Source organism: Procambarus clarkii, chromosome 10 (assembly GCF_040958095.1).
Source record: "Procambarus clarkii isolate CNS0578487 chromosome 10, FALCON_Pclarkii_2.0, whole genome shotgun sequence".
NCBI classification, from domain to species: domain Eukaryota; kingdom Metazoa; phylum Arthropoda; class Malacostraca; order Decapoda; family Cambaridae; genus Procambarus; species Procambarus clarkii.
In genome coordinates this window covers 12,294,045-12,314,293 of record NC_091159.1, presented here as the reverse complement: position 1 = coordinate 12,314,293, position 20,249 = coordinate 12,294,045, and the positions used below count along the sequence as shown (strand labels likewise).

Here is a 20,249-nt window from a genome sequence, read left to right as displayed (position 1 = left end):
AGTAGCCAGAACGCGCTTCTCAGCCTACTATGCAAGGCCCGATTTGCCTAATAAGCCAAGTTTTCATGAATTAATATATTTTCTCAATTTTTTTTTCTTATGAAATGATAAAGCTACCCATTTCATTATGTATGAGGTCAGTTTTTTTATTGGAGTTAAAATTAACGTTGATATATGACCGAACCTAACCAACCCTACCTAATCTAACCTAACCTATCTCTATGTGTTAGGTTAGGTTAGGTAGCCGAAAAAGTTAGGTTAGGTTAGGTTAGGTAGGTTAGGTAGTCGAAAAAACATTAATTCAGGAAAACTTGGCTTATTAGGCAAATCGGGTCTTGCATAATAGGCTGAGAAGTGCGTTCTGGCTACTAGGTACGACATATATATATATATATATATATATATATATATATATATATATATATATATATATATATATATATATATATATATATATATATATATATATATGAAGGTTGTACCTAGTAGCCAGAACACAGTACTCGGCTTACTATGCAAGGCCCAATTTGCCTATTAAACCAAATTTTCCTGAATTTATATATTTTTCTAAAAAAATCTTGTTAAATGATTAAGCTATCCATTATGTATGAATTCATTTTCTTAAATTTGAGTTAAAACCAACGTAGATAAATGACTAAACCTAACCTACCCTACCTAACCTAACCTAACTTATCTTAACCTAACCTAAACTAACATATGAAAGTCAATAAGTTATGTTGTAAATGTAATATAATAATAATATTATTCTCCCAGGTTCTGGGAGTTTCCATAACCTGGGAACCTGTTAACCACAACTAGGTGAGTACACACACACCTTTCCTGTGATTTCCTGTCCGTAACGCTATGCGTGTTAGTGGCTTTGCATCAATGTAAACATATCAGTCTTATGTAATCTCACCAACCCATTGTACCTTCTTGCAAATAAATTATTATTATTATTATTATTATTATTATTATTATTATTATTATTATTATTATTATTATTAGCTGATGTAGTTTATATTTCCAAGACTAATAATTTGGATAATTTCCTTTCATTTATTAATCTTGATTCACTTATATTTCTGTTAATAACAGATTTGAAAGAGGCAAATTTCTAAGTATTGATCCAACCAACTAGAGTGACATGCCTATCAATACATGAACCAAACTTGTGATACCTAACCTGTTAATACCATACACATGTTGCGTGATTTGGGGCTCCTAAACTTTGCACACTGACCAATAAAAACTATTACACTCCTCGTAAGGAACCTGCAGAGTGGAATAACCTGAAAGAGCTAGTTGTGGTCAACTCCGTACACAGTTTTAAGAGTACGTATTTTAAGAAATAAGGGGACCAGAAACCAATGGAAAAGGCAACTTAAAGGCATGATCCAGGAACTAGAGTTCGACCTGCATATAATTACAGGTGAGATCACACACAAACACACGTGTGTGTTCTACCTCTCCGGTAGAGGCAGAAACAAATGAGCAGAGTTTTTTCACCCTGATGATCCTGTTCACCTAGCAGTATATAGGAACCTGGGAGTTCCCAGGTTCTTGGAACTTCCAGAACTTGGGAACCTGTTAAGCACAACTAGGTGAGTACACACACACCTTTCCTTCTCAGAAAAAGTCAAAACTATTAAAAACCGTCATATTTACCTCCACCGTAGCCAGCCACCACAATGGAACCTGGACATTAGGCCTGAGAAGCTATGAAATAACTCCGCATTATGTTCCTGATAGTGCCTTAACGGGGTCAATACTGGGGTACCAGCGACCGGGGGAGACAATACTCCACTGGAACATAGTCCAGTACCACGACTGGTGTTGGTACTGGAGGAACTGCTGTACCAGTATGAGGATAAATACTGGTGTACCTGGCATTCATGTTGGCAATACTGGTATAACAGGAACTGATGGAGGTATTTTGTTGCAGTTCATCCCATCCTCTCAACTAATAGATTCTTTTTTTTAAGTCAAGGCAAATAATGTTACAAACGCAACCTAATGTGAAAAGTAAAGCCTCACAAATATCTACATTTTCTATGAATCGGACTCGATAGGTTAGGCAGGTTGCTTGAGTTCGTACGTTTCTGGAGCCAGATTCACGAAAGCACTTACGCAAACACTTACGAACGTGTACATCTTTCCTCAATCTTTGGCGACTTTGTTTACAATTATTAAACAGTTAATGAGCACTGAAGCACCAGGGCGCTGTTTATAACAATAACAATAGTTGATTGGCAAGTTTTCATGCTTGTAAACTGTTTAATAAATGTAACCAAAGCCGTCAAAGATTGAGGAAAGATGTACACGTTCGTAAGTACTTGCGTAAGTGCTTTCGTGAATCTGGCCCCTGGTCCGGTTCGAAGGTTGTATTTTGTAAGGAGTGGCAAAAACAAGAGAACGGGTAGGGGTAACTATTGTAATAACGACTGACGCTACCAACGAACACCATATATACGGCAGGCGAGCCGTCTTACTCAAAATAAACCCATAAACTACAACCTCAGAAAAAATAAACCCAACACTCTAGGCGGTAATTCAAGATTTAATGTATGAACCACTTGATAAGTCATAAATAAAATCGATCAGATAGCACAACAGTGCAATGAACCTGAAGTGCATTGTTTTGGGGCTGGGCTTCGGACCTATTAACCGTGACAAGGTTATGCAGGTCGCACAGTAGCTTACTGACCAATTCGCAAGTATACTGTAGTCCTGAACATAGTCAAGGACTAAAGGAAACTCTCAGTGTATAAACACCAGAAAACAGGATACACATTTAGGGGGTATATATATATATAATTTGGTGTGGAGTGATTAGTCAGTGATTTTTAATACCCCACAGTATGGGACAGATCTTTCTCCTTTGGGCGATTTTTATACATGAACTAGTTAGAAAACGAAGTGTGATAAGGGGTTTGAGGGAGACAAGCTTGCTAGACGTGTAAGTATTCTAGATAAAACATTAAATAATAATAATATTGAGTAAAATATTTACACATTTGTGAAGAGATCAGTTTACATGAGCATCATCTGATTACTTTTAATATAATTATTAAGAACTAGCAATACCCGGCCACGCGTTGCTGTGGTTCAGCAACTCTACCATCCCCTCTTCCTTCCCACCATGCTCCACTCCCCTGTCCCTTTGTCCTCCCCACCATTCTCTATTCCCACCATCCCAAACTCCCCCGTCCCCTCGTCCTTCCCCACTATTACCCATTCCCTTGTCTCCTCATCCTCCCCACCATCTCTCACTTCCGTCCCCTCGTCATCCCCACCATTCCCCACTCCCTCGTCCGATGCCTTCCCAAATGGTCTGATGTTCCCATCAGAAAATTGGGAACATCAAGTGATCTGATGTTCCCATCACTGAAATATAAGAAAAACAGTTAAAAAAATGAATTGCAAATATGAAAAAAAAATTCTCACGAACTGAACGGTATGGTAAACAACACAGCTCAATTCCAACGCAATTCACACAAAGTAATTAAATCAAAATGAAAATAAATCAAAATCAATGAAAATTCAATTTATCAATGCAATCAGAAACATTGAAATGGAATTGTAACATATTTAGTATAGCATGTATGTTGTTCTTACATGCAACAGATGGCGCGGTTTTTCAAGAAAAGTATAGTTTTACCTGTCACAGGTGTGGCATCTATACTTATACTTACAAAATGAACGGTATGGTAAACAACACAGCTCAGTTCCAACACAATGTCACACAAAATAATTCAATAAAAAATAAAATAAATCGAAATCTATGAAAATAAAATTTATCAATGCAATCGGAAACATTGAAATTGAATTCGTGACATATTTAGTATAGCGTGCATGTTGCTATTATGTGCAACAGATGGCGTTGTTTTTCAAAAACGCATGTGTTTACCTGTCACAGGGGTGGCATCTATATAGTAAGTATATAAATGGACACGCCTATTTGAATGCAACGTTGTGTCAAAATTTCAAAGCAATCGATGAAGAACTTTCGGAGATTACGGCGTGTGTTGCTCTTATGTCCAACAGATCGCGCAGTTTAAAAAAAAACCCAGATATTTTCCTGTCACAGGTGAGGCATGTATATAGTAGATATATAAAAAGACGTGCCTATTCGAATGCAACGTTGTGTCAAAATTTCAAAGTTATCGGTAAAGAGGTCTCGAAGATTTCCCTCACATGAAAAACACATGAAAAACACAGTTGTTCAGAAAAAGCATGTTTTTTTGCCATCACAGACATGACATCTATATAGTATGTATATAATAACCTGCTCGGATGCGAATGGAACGTTGTGTGAAAATTTCAAAGCAATCGGTGAAGAACTTTCGGAGATTAGCGGCTATACACAAACGAACATTTCCATTTTTATTTATATAGATTAAAGTAATATATCAGTTACACTGAAGGAAAGTTCTCTAGGGCCTCTTGGAAACAGATTGCAACTTTTATCTACGATCTCGCGAGCGATTTCGAAAGGATTCGAATCCAAACCCAGGAAGATTGATTAGGCACCAATCCATAACTGTGTGGCCGTGTTCACCCCAGCAGTACCTGGGTGCCGGGCTGGTAACTGATCAGGGAGTGTACCCATGAGCTACGGGAAGGATAAGGTCAGAGCCTGCTAACACGAGGCAGAAGCCGTCGACTCCTGAACCCAACTGTGAAACAACGCAACAATTAATAACCAGATACCTCATAAAACGCAGAAATGGAACAATGCAATACGACACGAAACAATAAATCATCCCACGGAACAAGGAACAATGCAACGCAACACAACAAATAAAACAACACGGAACAGTGGCTTCAAATGTCAAACTATTTAGTTCAATGATGTGAAATACTTTTGATTTAGTAGAAAACATATACGGAGCGGCTTATCTGGAGGTCATAAGTAAATAGGATGAATATGTTTCTCTAATGTTGAGCAACGTTTTCTTTGTGAATTCATTAAGCGTTTCACTAAGAGCCTTGCTTGTTTTTTTTGCAGTTTGTGGGTCTTTGTGTAACCTTTCTGTACCAGAGTACCGGGTACTTGTTGAAGTACATACTGAAGTACCGGTGATTGGTGGAGTATACTGGTGTGCCGGAGACTTGTGGTGTTAAACCAGGTATATCTGGGGCATGGTGGAGGTAGTAATGGGGTACTGGGGCCTGGTGGAGGTAATACTGATGTACTGGGGGACTCCTGGAGGTAATACCGATGGACTGGGGACTGCTGGAGGTAATACTGATGTACTGGGAGACTGCTAGAGGTAATACTGATGTACTGGGGGACTGCTGGAGGTAATACTGATGTACTGGGGACTGGAGGAGGTAATACTGATGTACTGGGGACTGGTGGAGGTAATACTGATGTACTGGGACTGCTGGAGGTAATACTGATGCACTGGGGACTGCTAGAGGTAATACTGATGTACTGGAGGATTGCTAGAGGTAATACTGATGTACTGGGGGACTGCTGGAGGTAATACTGATGTACTGGGGGACTGCTGGAGGTAATACTGATGTACTGGTACTGCTGGAGGTAATACTGATGTACTGAGGACAGCTGGAGGTAATACTGATGTACTGGGGACTGCTGGAGGTAATACTGATGTACTGGGGACTGCTGGAGGTAATACTGATGTACTGGGGACTGCTGGAGGTAATACTGATGTACTGGGGACTGCTGGAGGTAATACTGATGTACTGGGGACTGCTGGAGGTAATACTGATGTACTGGGGACTGCTGGAGGTAATACTGTTGTACTGGGGACTGCTGGAGGTAATACTGATGTACTGGGGACTGCTGGAGGTAATACTGATGTACTGGGGACTGCTGGAGGTAATACTGATGTACTGGGGGACTGCTGGAGGTAATACTGATGTACTGGGGACTGCTGGAGGTAATACTGATGTACTGGGGACTGCTGGAGGTAATACTGATATACTGGGGACTGCTGGAGGTAATACTGATGTACTGGGGACTGCTTGAGGTAATACTGATGTACTGGGGGACTGCTAGAGGTAATACTGGTGTACTGGGGACTGCTGGAGGTAATACTGATGTACTGGGGGACTGCTATAGGTAATACTGATGAACTGGGGGACTGCTGGAGGTAATACTGATGTACTGGGGGACTGCTGGAGGTAATACTGATGTACTGGGGGACTGCTGGAGGTAATACTGATGTACTGGGGGACTGCTGGAGGTAATACTGGTGTACTGGGGACTGCTGGAGGTAATATTGATGTGCTGGGGACTGCTGGAGGTAATATTGATGTACTGGGGACTGCTGGAGGTAATACTGGTGTACTGGGGACTGCTGGAGGTAATATTGATGTACTGGGGACTGCTGGAGGTAATACTGGTGTACTGGGGACTGCTGGAGGTAATATTGATGTACTGGGGACTGCTGGAGGTAATACTTTTGTACTGGGGATTGCTGGAGGTAATATTGATGTACTGGGGACTGCTGGAGGTAATACTGGTGTACTGGGGGACTGCTGGAGGTAATACTGATGTACTGGGAGACTGCTGGAGGTAATACTGATGTACTGTAGACTGCTGGAGGTAATACTGATGTTTTGGGGACTGCTGGAGGTAATACTGATGTACTGGGGACTGCTGGAGGTAATACTGATGTACTGGGGACTGCTGGAGGTAATACTGATGTACTGTAGACTGCTGGAGGTAATACTGATGTTTTGGGGACTGCTGGAGGTAATACTGATGTACTGGGGGACTGCTGGAGGTAATACTGATGAACTGGGGGACTGCTGGAGGTAATACTGATGAACTGGGGGACTGCTGGAGGTAATACTGATGTACTGGGGGACTGCTGGAGGTAATACTGATGTACTGGGGACAGCTGGAGGTAATACTGATGTACTGGGGACTGCTGGAGGTAATACTGATGTACTGGGACTGCTGGAGGTAATACTGATGTACTGGGGACTGCTGGAGGTAATACTGATGTACTGGGGACTGCTGGAGGTAATACTGATGTACTGGGGACTGCTGGAGGTAATACTGATGTACTGGGGACTGCTGGAGGTAATACTGTTGTACTGGGGACTGCTGGAGGTAATACTGATGTACTGGGGACTGCTGGAGGTAATACTGATGTACTGGGGACTGCTGGAGGTAATACTGATGTACTGGGGGACTGCTGGAGGTAATACTGATGTACTGGGGACTGCTGGAGGTAATACTGATGTACTGGGGACTGCTGGAGGTAATACTGTTGTACTGGGGACTGCTGGAGGTAATACTGATGTACTGGGGACTGCTGGAGGTAATACTGATGTACTGGGGACTGCTGGAGGTAATACTGATGTACTGGGGGACTGCTGGAGGTAATACTGATGTACTGGGGACTGCTGGAGGTAATACTGATGTACTGGGGACTGCTGGAGGTAATACTGATGTACTGGGGACTGCTGGAGGTAATACTGATGTACTGGGGACTGCTTGAGGTAATACTGATGTACTGGGGGACTGCTAGAGGTAATACTGGTGTACTGGGGACTGCTGGAGGTAATACTGATGTACTGGGGGACTGCTATAGGTAATACTGATGAACTGGGGGACTGCTGGAGGTAATACTGATGTACTGGGGGACTGCTGGAGGTAATACTGATGTACTGGGGGACTGCTGGAGGTAATACTGATGTACTGGGGGACTGCTGGAGGTAATACTGGTGTACTGGGGACTGCTGGAGGTAATATTGATGTACTGGGGACTGCTGGAGGTAATATTGATGTACTGGGGACTGCTGGAGGTAATACTGGTGTACTGGGGACTGCTGGAGGTAATATTGATGTACTGGGGACTGCTGGAGGTAATACTGGTGTACTGGGGACTGCTGGAGGTAATATTGATGTACTGGGGACTGCTGGAGGTAATACTTTTGTACTGGGGACTGCTGGAGGTAATATTGATGTACTGGGGACTGCTGGAGGTAATACTGGTGTACTGGGGGACTGCTGGAGGTAATACTGATGTACTGGGAGACTGCTGGAGGTAATACTGATGTACTGTAGACTGCTGGAGGTAATACTGATGTTTTGGGGACTGCTGGAGGTAATACTGATGTACTGGGGACTGCTGGAGGTAATACTGATGTACTGGGGACTGCTGGAGGTAATACTGATGTACTGTAGACTGCTGGAGGTAATACTGATGTTTTGGGGACTGCTGGAGGTAATACTGATGTACTGGGGACTGCTGGAGGTAATACTGATGTACTGGGGACTGCTGGAGGTAATACTGATGTACTGGGGACTGCTGGAGGTAATACTGGTGTACTGGGGACTGCTGAAGGTAATATTGATGTACTGGGGACTGCTGGAGGTAATACTGGTGTACTGGGGACTGCTGGAGGTAATACCGGTATATTGGAAAGCGTTAACATTATCCATATATACTGTAAGTTTGTAAATTATAATAATATCACTTCGACCACTAACAATTCTCCTACCAACAGTAACACGGTCCATCGCTACCCCAACCACCACCACCGCTACCACAACTACCACCACTGCTACCACAACCACCACCACCGCTACCACAACTACCACCACTGCTACCACAACTACCACCACCACAGCAATAACTACCACCACCGCTACAGCAACTACCACCACCACTACAACAACTACCACCACCGCTACAACAACTACCACCACCACTACAACAACCACCACCACCGCTACAACAACTACCACCACCACTACGACAACTACCACCACCACTACAACAACCACCACCACCGCTACAACAACTACCACCACCACTACAACAACTACCACCACCACTACGACAACTACCACCACCACTACAACAACCACCACCACCGCTACAACAACTATCACCACCGCTACAACAACTACCACCACCACTACAACAACTACCAACATTGCTACAACAACTACCACCACCGCTACAACAACTACCACCACCGCTACAACAACTACCACCACCACTACAACAACCACCACCACCGCTACAACAACCACCACCACCACTACAACAACTACCACCACCGCTACAACAACTACCACCACCACTACAACAACTACCACGACCGCTACAACAACTACCACCACCACTACAACAACTACCACCACCACAGCAATAACGACCACCACCGCTGCAACAACTACCACCACCACTACGACAACTACCACCACCACTACAACAACTACCACCACCGCTACAACAACCACCACCACCGCTACAACAACCACCACCACCGCTACAGCAACTACCACCACCACTACAACAACTACCACCACCACTACAACAACTACCACCACCGCTACAACAACCACCACCACCGCTACAACAACTACCACCACCACTACAACAACTACCACCACCGCTACAACAACTACCACCACCACTACAACAACTACCACCATGGCTACAACAACTACCACCACCACTACAACAACTACCACCACCGCTACAACAACCACCACCACCGCTACAACAACTTTCCCGCTTAGGGAAAGTTACTCGAATAGGGAAAGTTACTCGAATAGGGAAAGTTACTCGAATGGGGAAAGTTACTCGAATCTATAATAGCAAATAAAATTCGTCTTCATCTTGAAAAACATAAATTAATAATTGAGTCGCAACATGGTTTTATAAATGGCCGTTCATGTTTAACAAATTTGTTATCTTTTTATTCTAGCATTGTTGAGGCAGTTGATAGTGGTAAGGATTGCGATGTTGTATACCTTGACTTTAGCAAAGCTTTTGATACAGTGCCACATGAAAGACTGATTAAAAAGATAGAGTCTCATGGTATTGGGGGTGCTATATTAAGCTGGATTAGGGCATGGCTATACCAAAGGAAACAGAGAGTTAGTATAAATGGAATCAAGTCAGAGTGGGAAAATGTTGTAAGTGGAGTGCCTCAAGGCTCTGTCCTGGGACCTCTGTTGTTTATAATATATATAAATGATTTAGATTCAGGTTTGAGTAGCAACATTTGCAAATTTGCCGATGATACGAAAATCGGTAGGGAAATTAATTCGGAGGAGGACTCACTATCACTTCAAGTTGATATAGATAGGGTTTTGAAATGGTCAAAGGATTGGCAGATGCAGTTTAATGCTGATAAATGTAAAGTTCTGAGGTTAGGTAATGATGATAGAGTTACAAGATACGAGCTAGATGGTGTTGTGATTGCGAAGTCGGATTGCGAAAGGGATCTGGGAGTTATGATTAGTAAGAATTTAAAACAAAAGGATCAATGCATAAATGTTCGTAATAAGGCAAATCGGACACTTGGATTTATTAATCGCAGCGTTAGTAACAAGACACCTGGTGTGGTTCTCAAGCTATATCTTGCTCTAGTTAGGCCCCATTTAGATTATGCAGTTCAGTTTTGGTCGCCATATTATAGAATGGATATAAATTCACTTGAACGTGTCCAGCGTAGGATGACTAAGTTAATTCCCCAAATTAGAAATCTTTCATATGAAGAAAGATTAACAAAGCTTAAGTTGCATTCACTGGAAAGGCGAAGAGTTAGGGGTGACATGATAGAGGTTTACAAGTGGATGAATGGACATAACCGGGGGGATATTGGTAGGGTATTAAAATTATCAACACAGGACAGAACACGAAACAATGGGTATAAATTGGATAAGTTTAGATTTAGGAAAGACTTGGGTAAATACTGGTTCAGTAACAGGGTTGTTGATTTGTGGAACCAATTGCCGCGTAACATTGTGGAGGTGGGGTCCCTCGATTGTTTCAAGCACGGGTTGGACAAGTATATGAGTGGGATTGGGTGGTTATAGAATAGGAGCTGCCTCGTATGGGCCAATAGGCCTTCTGCAGTTACCTTTGTTCTTATGTTCTTATGTTCTTAACTACCACCACCACTACAACAACTACCACCACCGCTACAACAACTACCACCACCACTACAACAACTACCACCACCGCTACAACAACCACCACCACCGCTACAACAACTACCACCACCACTACAACAACTACCACCACCACTACAACAACTACCACCACCGCTACAACAACTACCACCACCGCTACCACAACTACCACCACCGCTACAACAACTACCACCACCGCTACAACAACCACCACCACCACTACAACAACTACCACCACCACTACAACAACTACCACCACCACAGCAATAACGACCACCACCGCTACAACAACTACCACCACCGCTACAACAACTACCACCACCACAGCAATAACGACCACCACCGCTACAACAACTACCACCACCGCTACAACAACTACCACCACCGCTACAACAACTACCACCACCGCTACAACAACCACCACCACCACTACAACAACTACCACCACCACTACAACAACTACCACCACCACTACAACAACTACCACGACCGCTACAACAACTACCACCACCACTACAACAACTACCACCACCACAGCAATAACGACCACCACCGCTACAACAACTACCACCACCGCTACAACAACTACCACCACCGCTACAACAACTACCACCACCACTACAACAACTACCACCATGGCTACAACAACTACCACCACCACTACAACAACTACCACCACCGCTACAACAACCACCACCACCGCTACAACAACTACCACCACCACTACAACAACTACCACCACCGCTACAACAACTACCACCACCACTACAACAACTACCACCACCGCTACAACAACCACCACCACCGCTACAACAACTACCACCACCACTACAACAACTACCACCACCGCTACAACAACTACCACCACCACTACAACAACTACCACCACCGCTACAACAACTACCACCACCACTACAACAACCACCACCACCGCTACAACAACTACCACCACCGCTACAACAACTACCACCACCGCTACAACAACTACCACCACCACTACAACAACTACCACCACCGCTACAACAACTACCACCACCGCTACCACAACTACCACCACCGCTACAACAACTACCACCACCACTACAACAACCACCACCACCGCTACAACAACTACCAACACCGCTACCACAACCACCACCACCACTACAACAACTACCACCACGGCTACAACAACTACCACCACCACTACAACAACCACCACCACCGCTACAACAACTACCACCACCGCTACAACAACTACCACCACCGCTACCACAACCACCACCACCACTACAACAACCACCACCACCGCTACAACAACTACCACCACCACTACAACAACCACCACCACCACTACAACAACTACCACCACGGCTACAACAACTACCACCACCACTACAACAACCACCACCACCGCTACAACAACTACCACCACCGCTACAACAACTACCACCACCACTACAACAACCACCACCACCGCTACAACAACTACCACCACCGCTACAACAACTACCACCACCGCTACCACAACTACCACCACCTCTACAACAACTACCACCACCGCTACAACAACTACCACCACCACTACAACAACTACCACCACCACTACAACAACTACCACCACCACTACAACAACTACCACCACCACTACAACAACTACCACCACCACTACAACAACCACCACCACCGCTACAACAACTACCACCACCGCTACAACAACTACCACCACCGCTACCACAACTACCACCACCACTACCACAACTACCACCACCACTACAACAACTACCACCACCGCTACCACAACTACCACCACCACTACAACAACTACCACCACCACTACAACAACCACCACCACCAGTACAACAACCACCTCCACCGCTACAACAACCACCACCACCACTACAACAACTACCACCACCGCTACAACAACTACCACCACCGCTACCACAACTACCACCACCGCTACCACAACTATCACCACTGCTACCACAACTACCACCACCACTACCAACACAAGGGCCTATGCCATGCCCTTTAACCAGGTGTGTCTGCAGCAGTTTACCGAGGCTGCAGACATTGGCGGAAGGTCTTCCAAGAACCAATTGAGATGATGCATACTCTCTTCTCCCTTCTCCTTCCTCTCCTCCACTCATTTTCCCCCTCCTACTCTCTCCCTCTCTACTCCCACCTTCTCCTTCTACCTTGTCATCTCTATCGCCTCTCCTTCTCTCCCAGCCTCTTACCACCTCCCTTCTCCTTTCTACTGCTTATTCCCTCTTCTTTTCGTTCTCTTCCTCATCTTCTCCTTCTTCTCTTATCCTCCCCCTACCATTCATTCTTCCCTTCTTCTTCCCCCTTCTTACCTCCCTTCATTTTCTTTCCTACTCCTCTCCTCTTCTCATAGTCCTTCCCATAGCACATTCAGAATAATTTTCAACCTTATTACTTCTCAACTTCAGGAAGCGGAGAAGTGTTGCTATCGTGCCAGGAACTGATTAATGTGTTGTATTGGAAGCAGGTGTTTCAGTGGTCGGGGAAACACGCAACAAACGGTCTTAGTTACGTGTGTCTGTAGGAACCAGTAGATGGGTGCTCCAGCGCCTGGACGGTCAGACGGATTTACACGAAAAGAAAACGTGTTCTTTACCTTAACATAGCACAGTTACACGGAAGGTTCGTTTGGAGGATTAGTGGGACTCTCTGACATTGGAAGGTCAGTCTTAACCATTAGTGTAGTAGTTTGGTCATTGGAAGGTCAGTCTGAAGCATTTTGATGCGTTGAAGGTCAGTTTGGCTCACTAGTTAAGCATTCTGATCCTTAGTAGATGAGTCTGGAGAATTAATTGAACATTTTTTCCATGGAAAGTCAGTCTGGAGCATCAGGAAAAGATTATTTTCCTTCAGTAGCATAAAGATGAGAAGTCAAGCTTAATTACAGAGCTTCGTACATAATGACGCATTATTATATCTCTAGCTTCCGTAGATTTTGCAAATTAGCTGACACAGCTCTTATGAATATCAGGGTAATAACTTTCTTTCACATCTCTAAACGTTAATTTATAGAGATCAAAAGTGTTTAGACACATTAATGACTGCCATAAACTATTCCACTAACAATTTAGAGCTTACACTTTGTAACCAATACTGTCACTCACATGTCTAATACTACACTGGTTTTCCCTTTTCAGGCGACAGTGTAGTAAAAGACCAGGGAGAGTGTACACCCCGTTCACTTGTTGACCAACCTATGCATAGTTAACGTGGATATTTGTGAGCCGCTAATTTTCATAGTACCTTTTATTTTATTCGTTGGGACCATCGCGTACGAAAGATGATGTATTAGTTGACAAGGACACACAGTGTGAACAAAACCATTGCTTATATATTTTGTTAACTCAGATGAAACACTACAGTTGATGAGTAGCGTGGGTGGAGGCTCATCAACCAGTCCTCTCACGCATTCTGTACAGATCGAGCAATCTGTTAAAAATGCGACCAAGTAATACAGTTTTTACCACCGTGAGAAGGGCTGGTCCTAAAACTGCACACGGAAATAACAGCACATGAGACCAGAAGGCATGGCAGGATGTGCAGAATACCCCCGTTGAAGAGCAGAGGTGCAACAGGTACTCTGAGAGAGAACTCTATCAACATCAGAGGCCCGAGACTGTTCAACACGCTTCCACTACACATAAGGGAAATAACTGGCCGACCCATCACAGTGTTCAAGAGAGAACTGGATAAGCACCTCCAAAGGATACCTGATCAACCAGGCTGTGACTCATACGTCAGGCTGCGAGCAGCCGCATCCAACAGCCTGGTTGCCCAGTGCAGCACCCAGGAGGCCTGGTCGACGACCAGGCCACGGGGACGCTAAGCCTCGAAATCACCTCAAGGTTAGGTTAGCGGGGGTTGAGCTCTGCTCTTTCGGTCCGCCTCTCAACTGTCAATCAATCAACTGTAACTAACTATATATTTTTTTCCACACAAACACACACCCAGGTAGTAGCTACATAACAGCTGTCTAACTCCCAGGGACCTATTTACTGCTAGGTAACAAGTGTATCAGGGGTATCAGGGAGAAAGAAATTTTGCCCATTTGTTTCTGCCTGGTCCGGGAATAGAACCCGGGCCACAGAATTACGAGTCCTGCGCGCTGTCCACTCAGCTACCACACGCGTGTGTGTGTGTGTGTACTTACCTAGTTGTGCTTGCTGGGGTTGAGCTCTGACTCTTTGGTCCCGCCTCTCAAATGTCAATCACCTAATGTACAGGATCCCTGAGCCTACTGGGCTCTATCATATCTACACTTGAAGCTGTGTATGGAGTCAGCCTCCACCACATCACTTCCTAATTAATTCCATTTGTCTACTACTCTGACACTGAAAAAATCTTTCTAATGTCTCTATGGTTCATTTGGGCACTCAATTTCCACCTGTGTTCCCTAGTGCGTGTGCCACTTGTGTTAAATAGTCTGTTTTTATCTATTCTATCAATTCCTCTGAAAATCTTGTATGTGGTATAATCATGTCACCTCTAACTCTTCTGTCTCCCAGTGACGTGAGGTTTAATTCCCGTAGTCTCTCCTCGTAGCTCATACCTCTCAGCTCGGGTATTAGTCTGGTGGCAAACCTTTGAACCTTCTTCAGTTCAGTCTTATGCTTGACTAGATATGGCCGCATACTCCAGGATTGGTCTGACATAAGTGGTATACAAAGATCTGAAAGATTCCTTACACAAGTTTCTAAAGGCCGTTCTTATGTTAGCCAACCTGGCATATGCCGCTGATATTATCCTCTTGATATGGGCTTAAGAGGACAGGTCTGGCGTGGTATCAACCCCCCAGGTCTTTCTCTCTCTCTGACTCTTGTAGAATTTCAACTCCCAAGTGATACCTTGTATCTGGTCTCCTGCTCCCTACACCTATCTTTATTACATTACATTTGCTTGGGTTAAACTCTAACCGCCATTTCGTCGACCATTCTTGCAGCTTGTCCAGATCTCCTTGAAGCCTCAAGCTCTGTCTTAATTCTTCTCATAATGTGTGTGTGTGTGTGTGTGTGTGTGTGTGTGTGTGTGTGTGTGTGTGTGTGTGTGTATGTGTATGTGTGTGTGTGTGTGTCGGAGCATTCAGGAAAATAGGTAGATGAATCGTGGTGTGTTGAGAGAGATGCATTGCCGGAAGTGATGGAGATGAGGTCCAATACATCTCCATAAAGAAGGTGACGGATGCCAGCCATTGTACCAAGAGCAGGCGGGAAATGTTGTGGGTGATAAAATGGTATTACTGATACTGTATTACAATGTTGATTGTGCACATTATCCAAAGGTGTTGCAGGTAACACCGGTGGTGTTGAGAGGGGGCGGGGGGGGTGGGGGGGGGCGGATGGGGGGTAAGTTGGGACGGTCGGGAGATGAGGGAGAAGATTTATTACACAAACAAAGACGTAAAGAAGAAAACGGGAATATATATAAGAAACAACAAACTCCTCAGAACAAAAACAGAATAAATATATATATATATATATATATATATATATATATATATATATATATATATATATATATATATATATATATATATATATATATATATATATATATTAGTATATTTTGGTAGCAGTCTTTCCTGTAGACATATATTATTAAATATGACCGAAAAAGTAAGATTAATAATTCTAACACGAATTTTCTCAATCTTTCGTACATTACGCTTCACTGTTGGAGGTAAATCAAAAATTAATTCTCCAAAATTCATTTTTATTTCTAGTCTGACGCGACACGGGCGCGTTTCGTAAAACTTATTACATTTTCAAAGACTTTAGTTCACAAATACACAACTGAATAGAACTTACGTATCTCCGATTTTATATCTACATTTGAGTGAGGTAGGAGGGGTGATGTGGCATTAACACAAGACAGAACAAGAGGGGATATTAATAGGGTATTAAAAGTATCAACACAAGACAGAACACAAACAATGGGTATTGAATAGAAGTGTTTACCAGCTAGAAATAAATTATTATTACTAGAAATAAAAATGAATTTTGGAGAATTAATTTTTGATTTACCTCCAACAGTGAAGCGTAATGTACGAAAGATTGAGAAAATTCGTGTTAGAATTATTAATCTTACTTTTTCGGTCATATTTAATAATATATATATATATATATATATATATATATATATATATATATATATATATATATATATATATATATATATATATATATATATATATATATATATATATATATATATATATATATATATATATATAACGAAAACTAAGTATAAAAGAAAACACCTGAGTAACGTCTAATATGATATTTTTATTATGATCGCGAAAACAAATTCTGAACCCAATTTCCAGGTGAAGACTTCCCGTGTTCAAGGTCTTGACCACCTGTCCCACACTTACCAGGGATTAATATTCATTCCAGCTTAACACGTCGGTGGCGCAAGCCTCGCTAATGACCTACTCTTTCAAGACGGAAGTAACCGAGACGGAGTTCTTGACGTAGAGGGGGGGGGGGAGGCTCCTTCTTACTCGAGAACGTAATTTTTTCTTCTGAAGTAGTATGGGAATGGTGGCAGACGTAGTGAACATGAGCACTAAACATTTACCCAATATCAAATAATACACTCATGTGGTATTTTTTAGTTCGTTGACAATACCCCACATGTCACATTAGTCTATTCTCTCTCTCTGGGGCTTTAGTTGTCGTGCCCTGTCTGCTCACCCAAGATGAGATAGGGGAGAGGTAACTCATGCAGGTGGACGGGTCGTATCCCAGATGGATATGACCCGTCTACGATGGACGTGCGTCGTAGAGGCTTTTGCAGTTCTTGTCTCTAAGGGGAGTAAGAGTCTTCAAGGCGTCTGTTCCCTCGGAAAGCTGCGGTCTTGAGTCTTCTCTGGTGGTGTCTGAGGACTGTCTCTTGTGGTTGTTCTCGTATACCAGATACAACTTTCCAATGCCCACTCCTGGCTGGTACTCATTCCTGGCTGGCACCCACTCCTGGCTGGTACCCACTCCTGGCTGGTACCCACTCCTGGCTGGTACCCACTCCTGGCTGGTACCCACTCCTGGCTGGTACTCATTCCTGGCTGGTACCCACTCTTGGCTGGTACCCGCTCCTGGCTGGTACCCACTCCTGGCTGGTACTCATTCCTGGCTGGTACCCACTCCAGGCTGGTACCCACTCCTGGCTGGTACCCACTCCTGGCTGGTACTCATTCCTGGCTGGTACCCACTCTTGGCTGGTACCCACTCCTGGCTGGTACCCACTCCTGGCTGGTACACACTCCTGGCTGGTACCCACTCCAGGCTGGTACCCACTCCTGGCTGGTACCCACTCCAGGCTGGTACCCACTCCTCGCTGGTACCCACTCCAGGCTGGTACCCACTCCTGGCTGGTACTCATTCCTGGCTGGTACCCACTCCAGGCTGGTACCCACTCCTGGCTGGTACTCATTCCTGGCTGGTACCCACTCCTGGCTGGTACTCATTCCTGGCTGGTACCCACTCCAGGCTGGTACCCACCCCTGGCTGGTACCCACTCCTGGCTGGTACCCACTCCTGGCTGGTACCCGCTCCTGGCTGGTACCCACTCCTGGCTGGTATCCACTCCTGGCTGGTACCCACTCCTGGCTGGTATCCACTCCTGGCTGGTACCCGCTCCTGGCTGGTACACACTCCTGGCTGGTACCCACTCCTGGCTGGTACCCGCTCCTGGCTGGTACCCACTCCTGGCTAGTACCCACTCCTGGCTGGTACACACTCCTGGCTGGTACCCACTCCAGGCTGGTACCCACTCCTAGCTGGTACCCACTCCTGGCTGGTACCCACTCCTGGCTGGTACCCGCTCCTGGCTGGTACCCACTCCTGGCTGGTATCCACTCCTGGTTGGTACCCACTCCAGGCTGGTATCCACTCCTGGCTGGTACCCACTCCAGGCTGGTATCCACTCCTGGCTGGTACCCACTCCAGGCTGGTATCCACTCCTGGCTTGTACCCCACTCCTGGCTGGTACCCACTCCAGGCTGGTATCCACTCCTGGCTGGTACCCACTCCTGGCTGGTACCCACTCCTGGCTGGTACCCACTCCAGGCTGGTATCCACTCCTGGCTGGTACCCACTCCTGGCTGGTATCCACTCCTGGCTGGTACCCACTCCAGGCTGGTATCCACTCCTGGCTGGTACCCACTCCAGGCTGGTATCCACTCCTGGCTTGTACCCCACTCCTGGCTGGTACCCCCTCCTGGCTGGTACCCATTCCTGGCTGGTACCCACTCCTGGCTGGTACCCCCTCCTGGCTGGTACCCACTCCTGGCTGGTACCCACTCCTGGCTGGTACCCACTCCTGGCTGGTACCCACTCCTGGCTGGTACCCCCTCCTGGCTGGTACCCACTCCTGGCTGGTACCCACTCCTGGCTGGTACAGGATAAATATATGTTTTTTTTTGTAGTTGAGAGAAGACAAGCCTGTTTCGTTACGCTTGGGTTGAGTGCGCCTTCACCTGACCTTACTCCGCCTGAGCTCTGAGACTCATCAACTCGCCCAAGCAAATATTTCACTGTAAAAAGACCGAGTTCCTGGCAGCACTTTGTAATCTTATTGAAAGGGGAAAGGATGGATCTGAACTATGATTTTAAACATTGCATTGAACGGGGGAAACGAGGGAGTGCAGGGGAACTACAGTGGTAACAGAGCTGGGAAGTTTAAATCGCTACACTTAGAGCTCTCCAAGTCGTGGTTCGATGCGTCTCCTCGTCCGTAAGCTGTGATGCCCTCAGTCTTCTCTCTCGGGGGACCTCAGTTGTCTTATATACGACAGTCAACGGTAGAGATTATAAGAGACTATGCTAGTTGGTCTAAACTACCCATCATGCCATTTTTCACCTCCAAATTCTCTCCAACACTCCCTTTATCAGCTCACCCTCATCCCCTCTCTCATACATGCTTTATCCGCGCTCCCTACACCCTCAATCCTTTTCTTTTATGCACTCCTTCCTCTTCTCCTTCTCTCTTTCATTTCTCCACATCGCCAACCTCTAGATCTCCTTCCCCCTCTCCACATCTCCAGCATCCTGATCTCCGTCTCCTCCATCTCGCCACATCTGGTGCGAAAAAAAGCTAGTGGAACATGTGGAGCGAAGGAACTTTGTGGCACAATGTCAACATGGGTTCGGGGATCTGGTTATCTTGTGATGATTTCGGGGCTTTCAGTGTCCCCGCGGCCCGGTCCTCGACCTGGCCTCCACCCCTAGGAAGCAGCCCGTGACAGCTGACTAACACCCAGGTAACTATTTTACTGCTAGGTAACAGGAGCATTGGGTGAAAGAAA

General features: G+C 44.9%; 1 protein-coding gene across 1 annotated transcript; it reads right to left on the bottom strand.

The window, feature by feature from the left end:
- Positions 1-5,451: 5,451 nt before the first annotated feature.
- Positions 5,452-20,012, bottom strand: LOC123751114 (uncharacterized). The gene is made up of 7 exons (XM_069322131.1): positions 19,955-20,012; positions 16,818-16,905; positions 10,316-10,340; positions 7,706-8,384; positions 7,400-7,534; positions 6,130-7,353; positions 5,452-5,990 (listed from the first exon to the last, which is right to left on the bottom strand). Exons 1-7 carry the CDS (start codon positions 20,010-20,012, stop codon positions 5,452-5,454), a joined length of 2,748 nt encoding a protein of 915 aa, XP_069178232.1.
- Positions 20,013-20,249: the final 237 nt, after the last annotated feature.

Bases quoted from the DNA above. Each gene is read 5' to 3' on its own strand.
- LOC123751114 (XM_069322131.1), bottom strand. From the start codon at position 20,012: ATGGAGGAGACGGAGATCAGGATGCTGGAGATGTGGAGAGGGGGAAGG. The intron at 10,341-16,817 runs GTCTTGTGTTAA...GAACCACACCAG, and splicing joins TTAATATCCCCTCTTGTTCT to GTGTCTTGTTACTAACGCTG. The intron at 8,385-10,315 runs AATAAATCCAAG...TATTACCTCCAG, and splicing joins TTGTTACTAACGCTGCGATT to CAGTCCCCAGTACACCAGTA.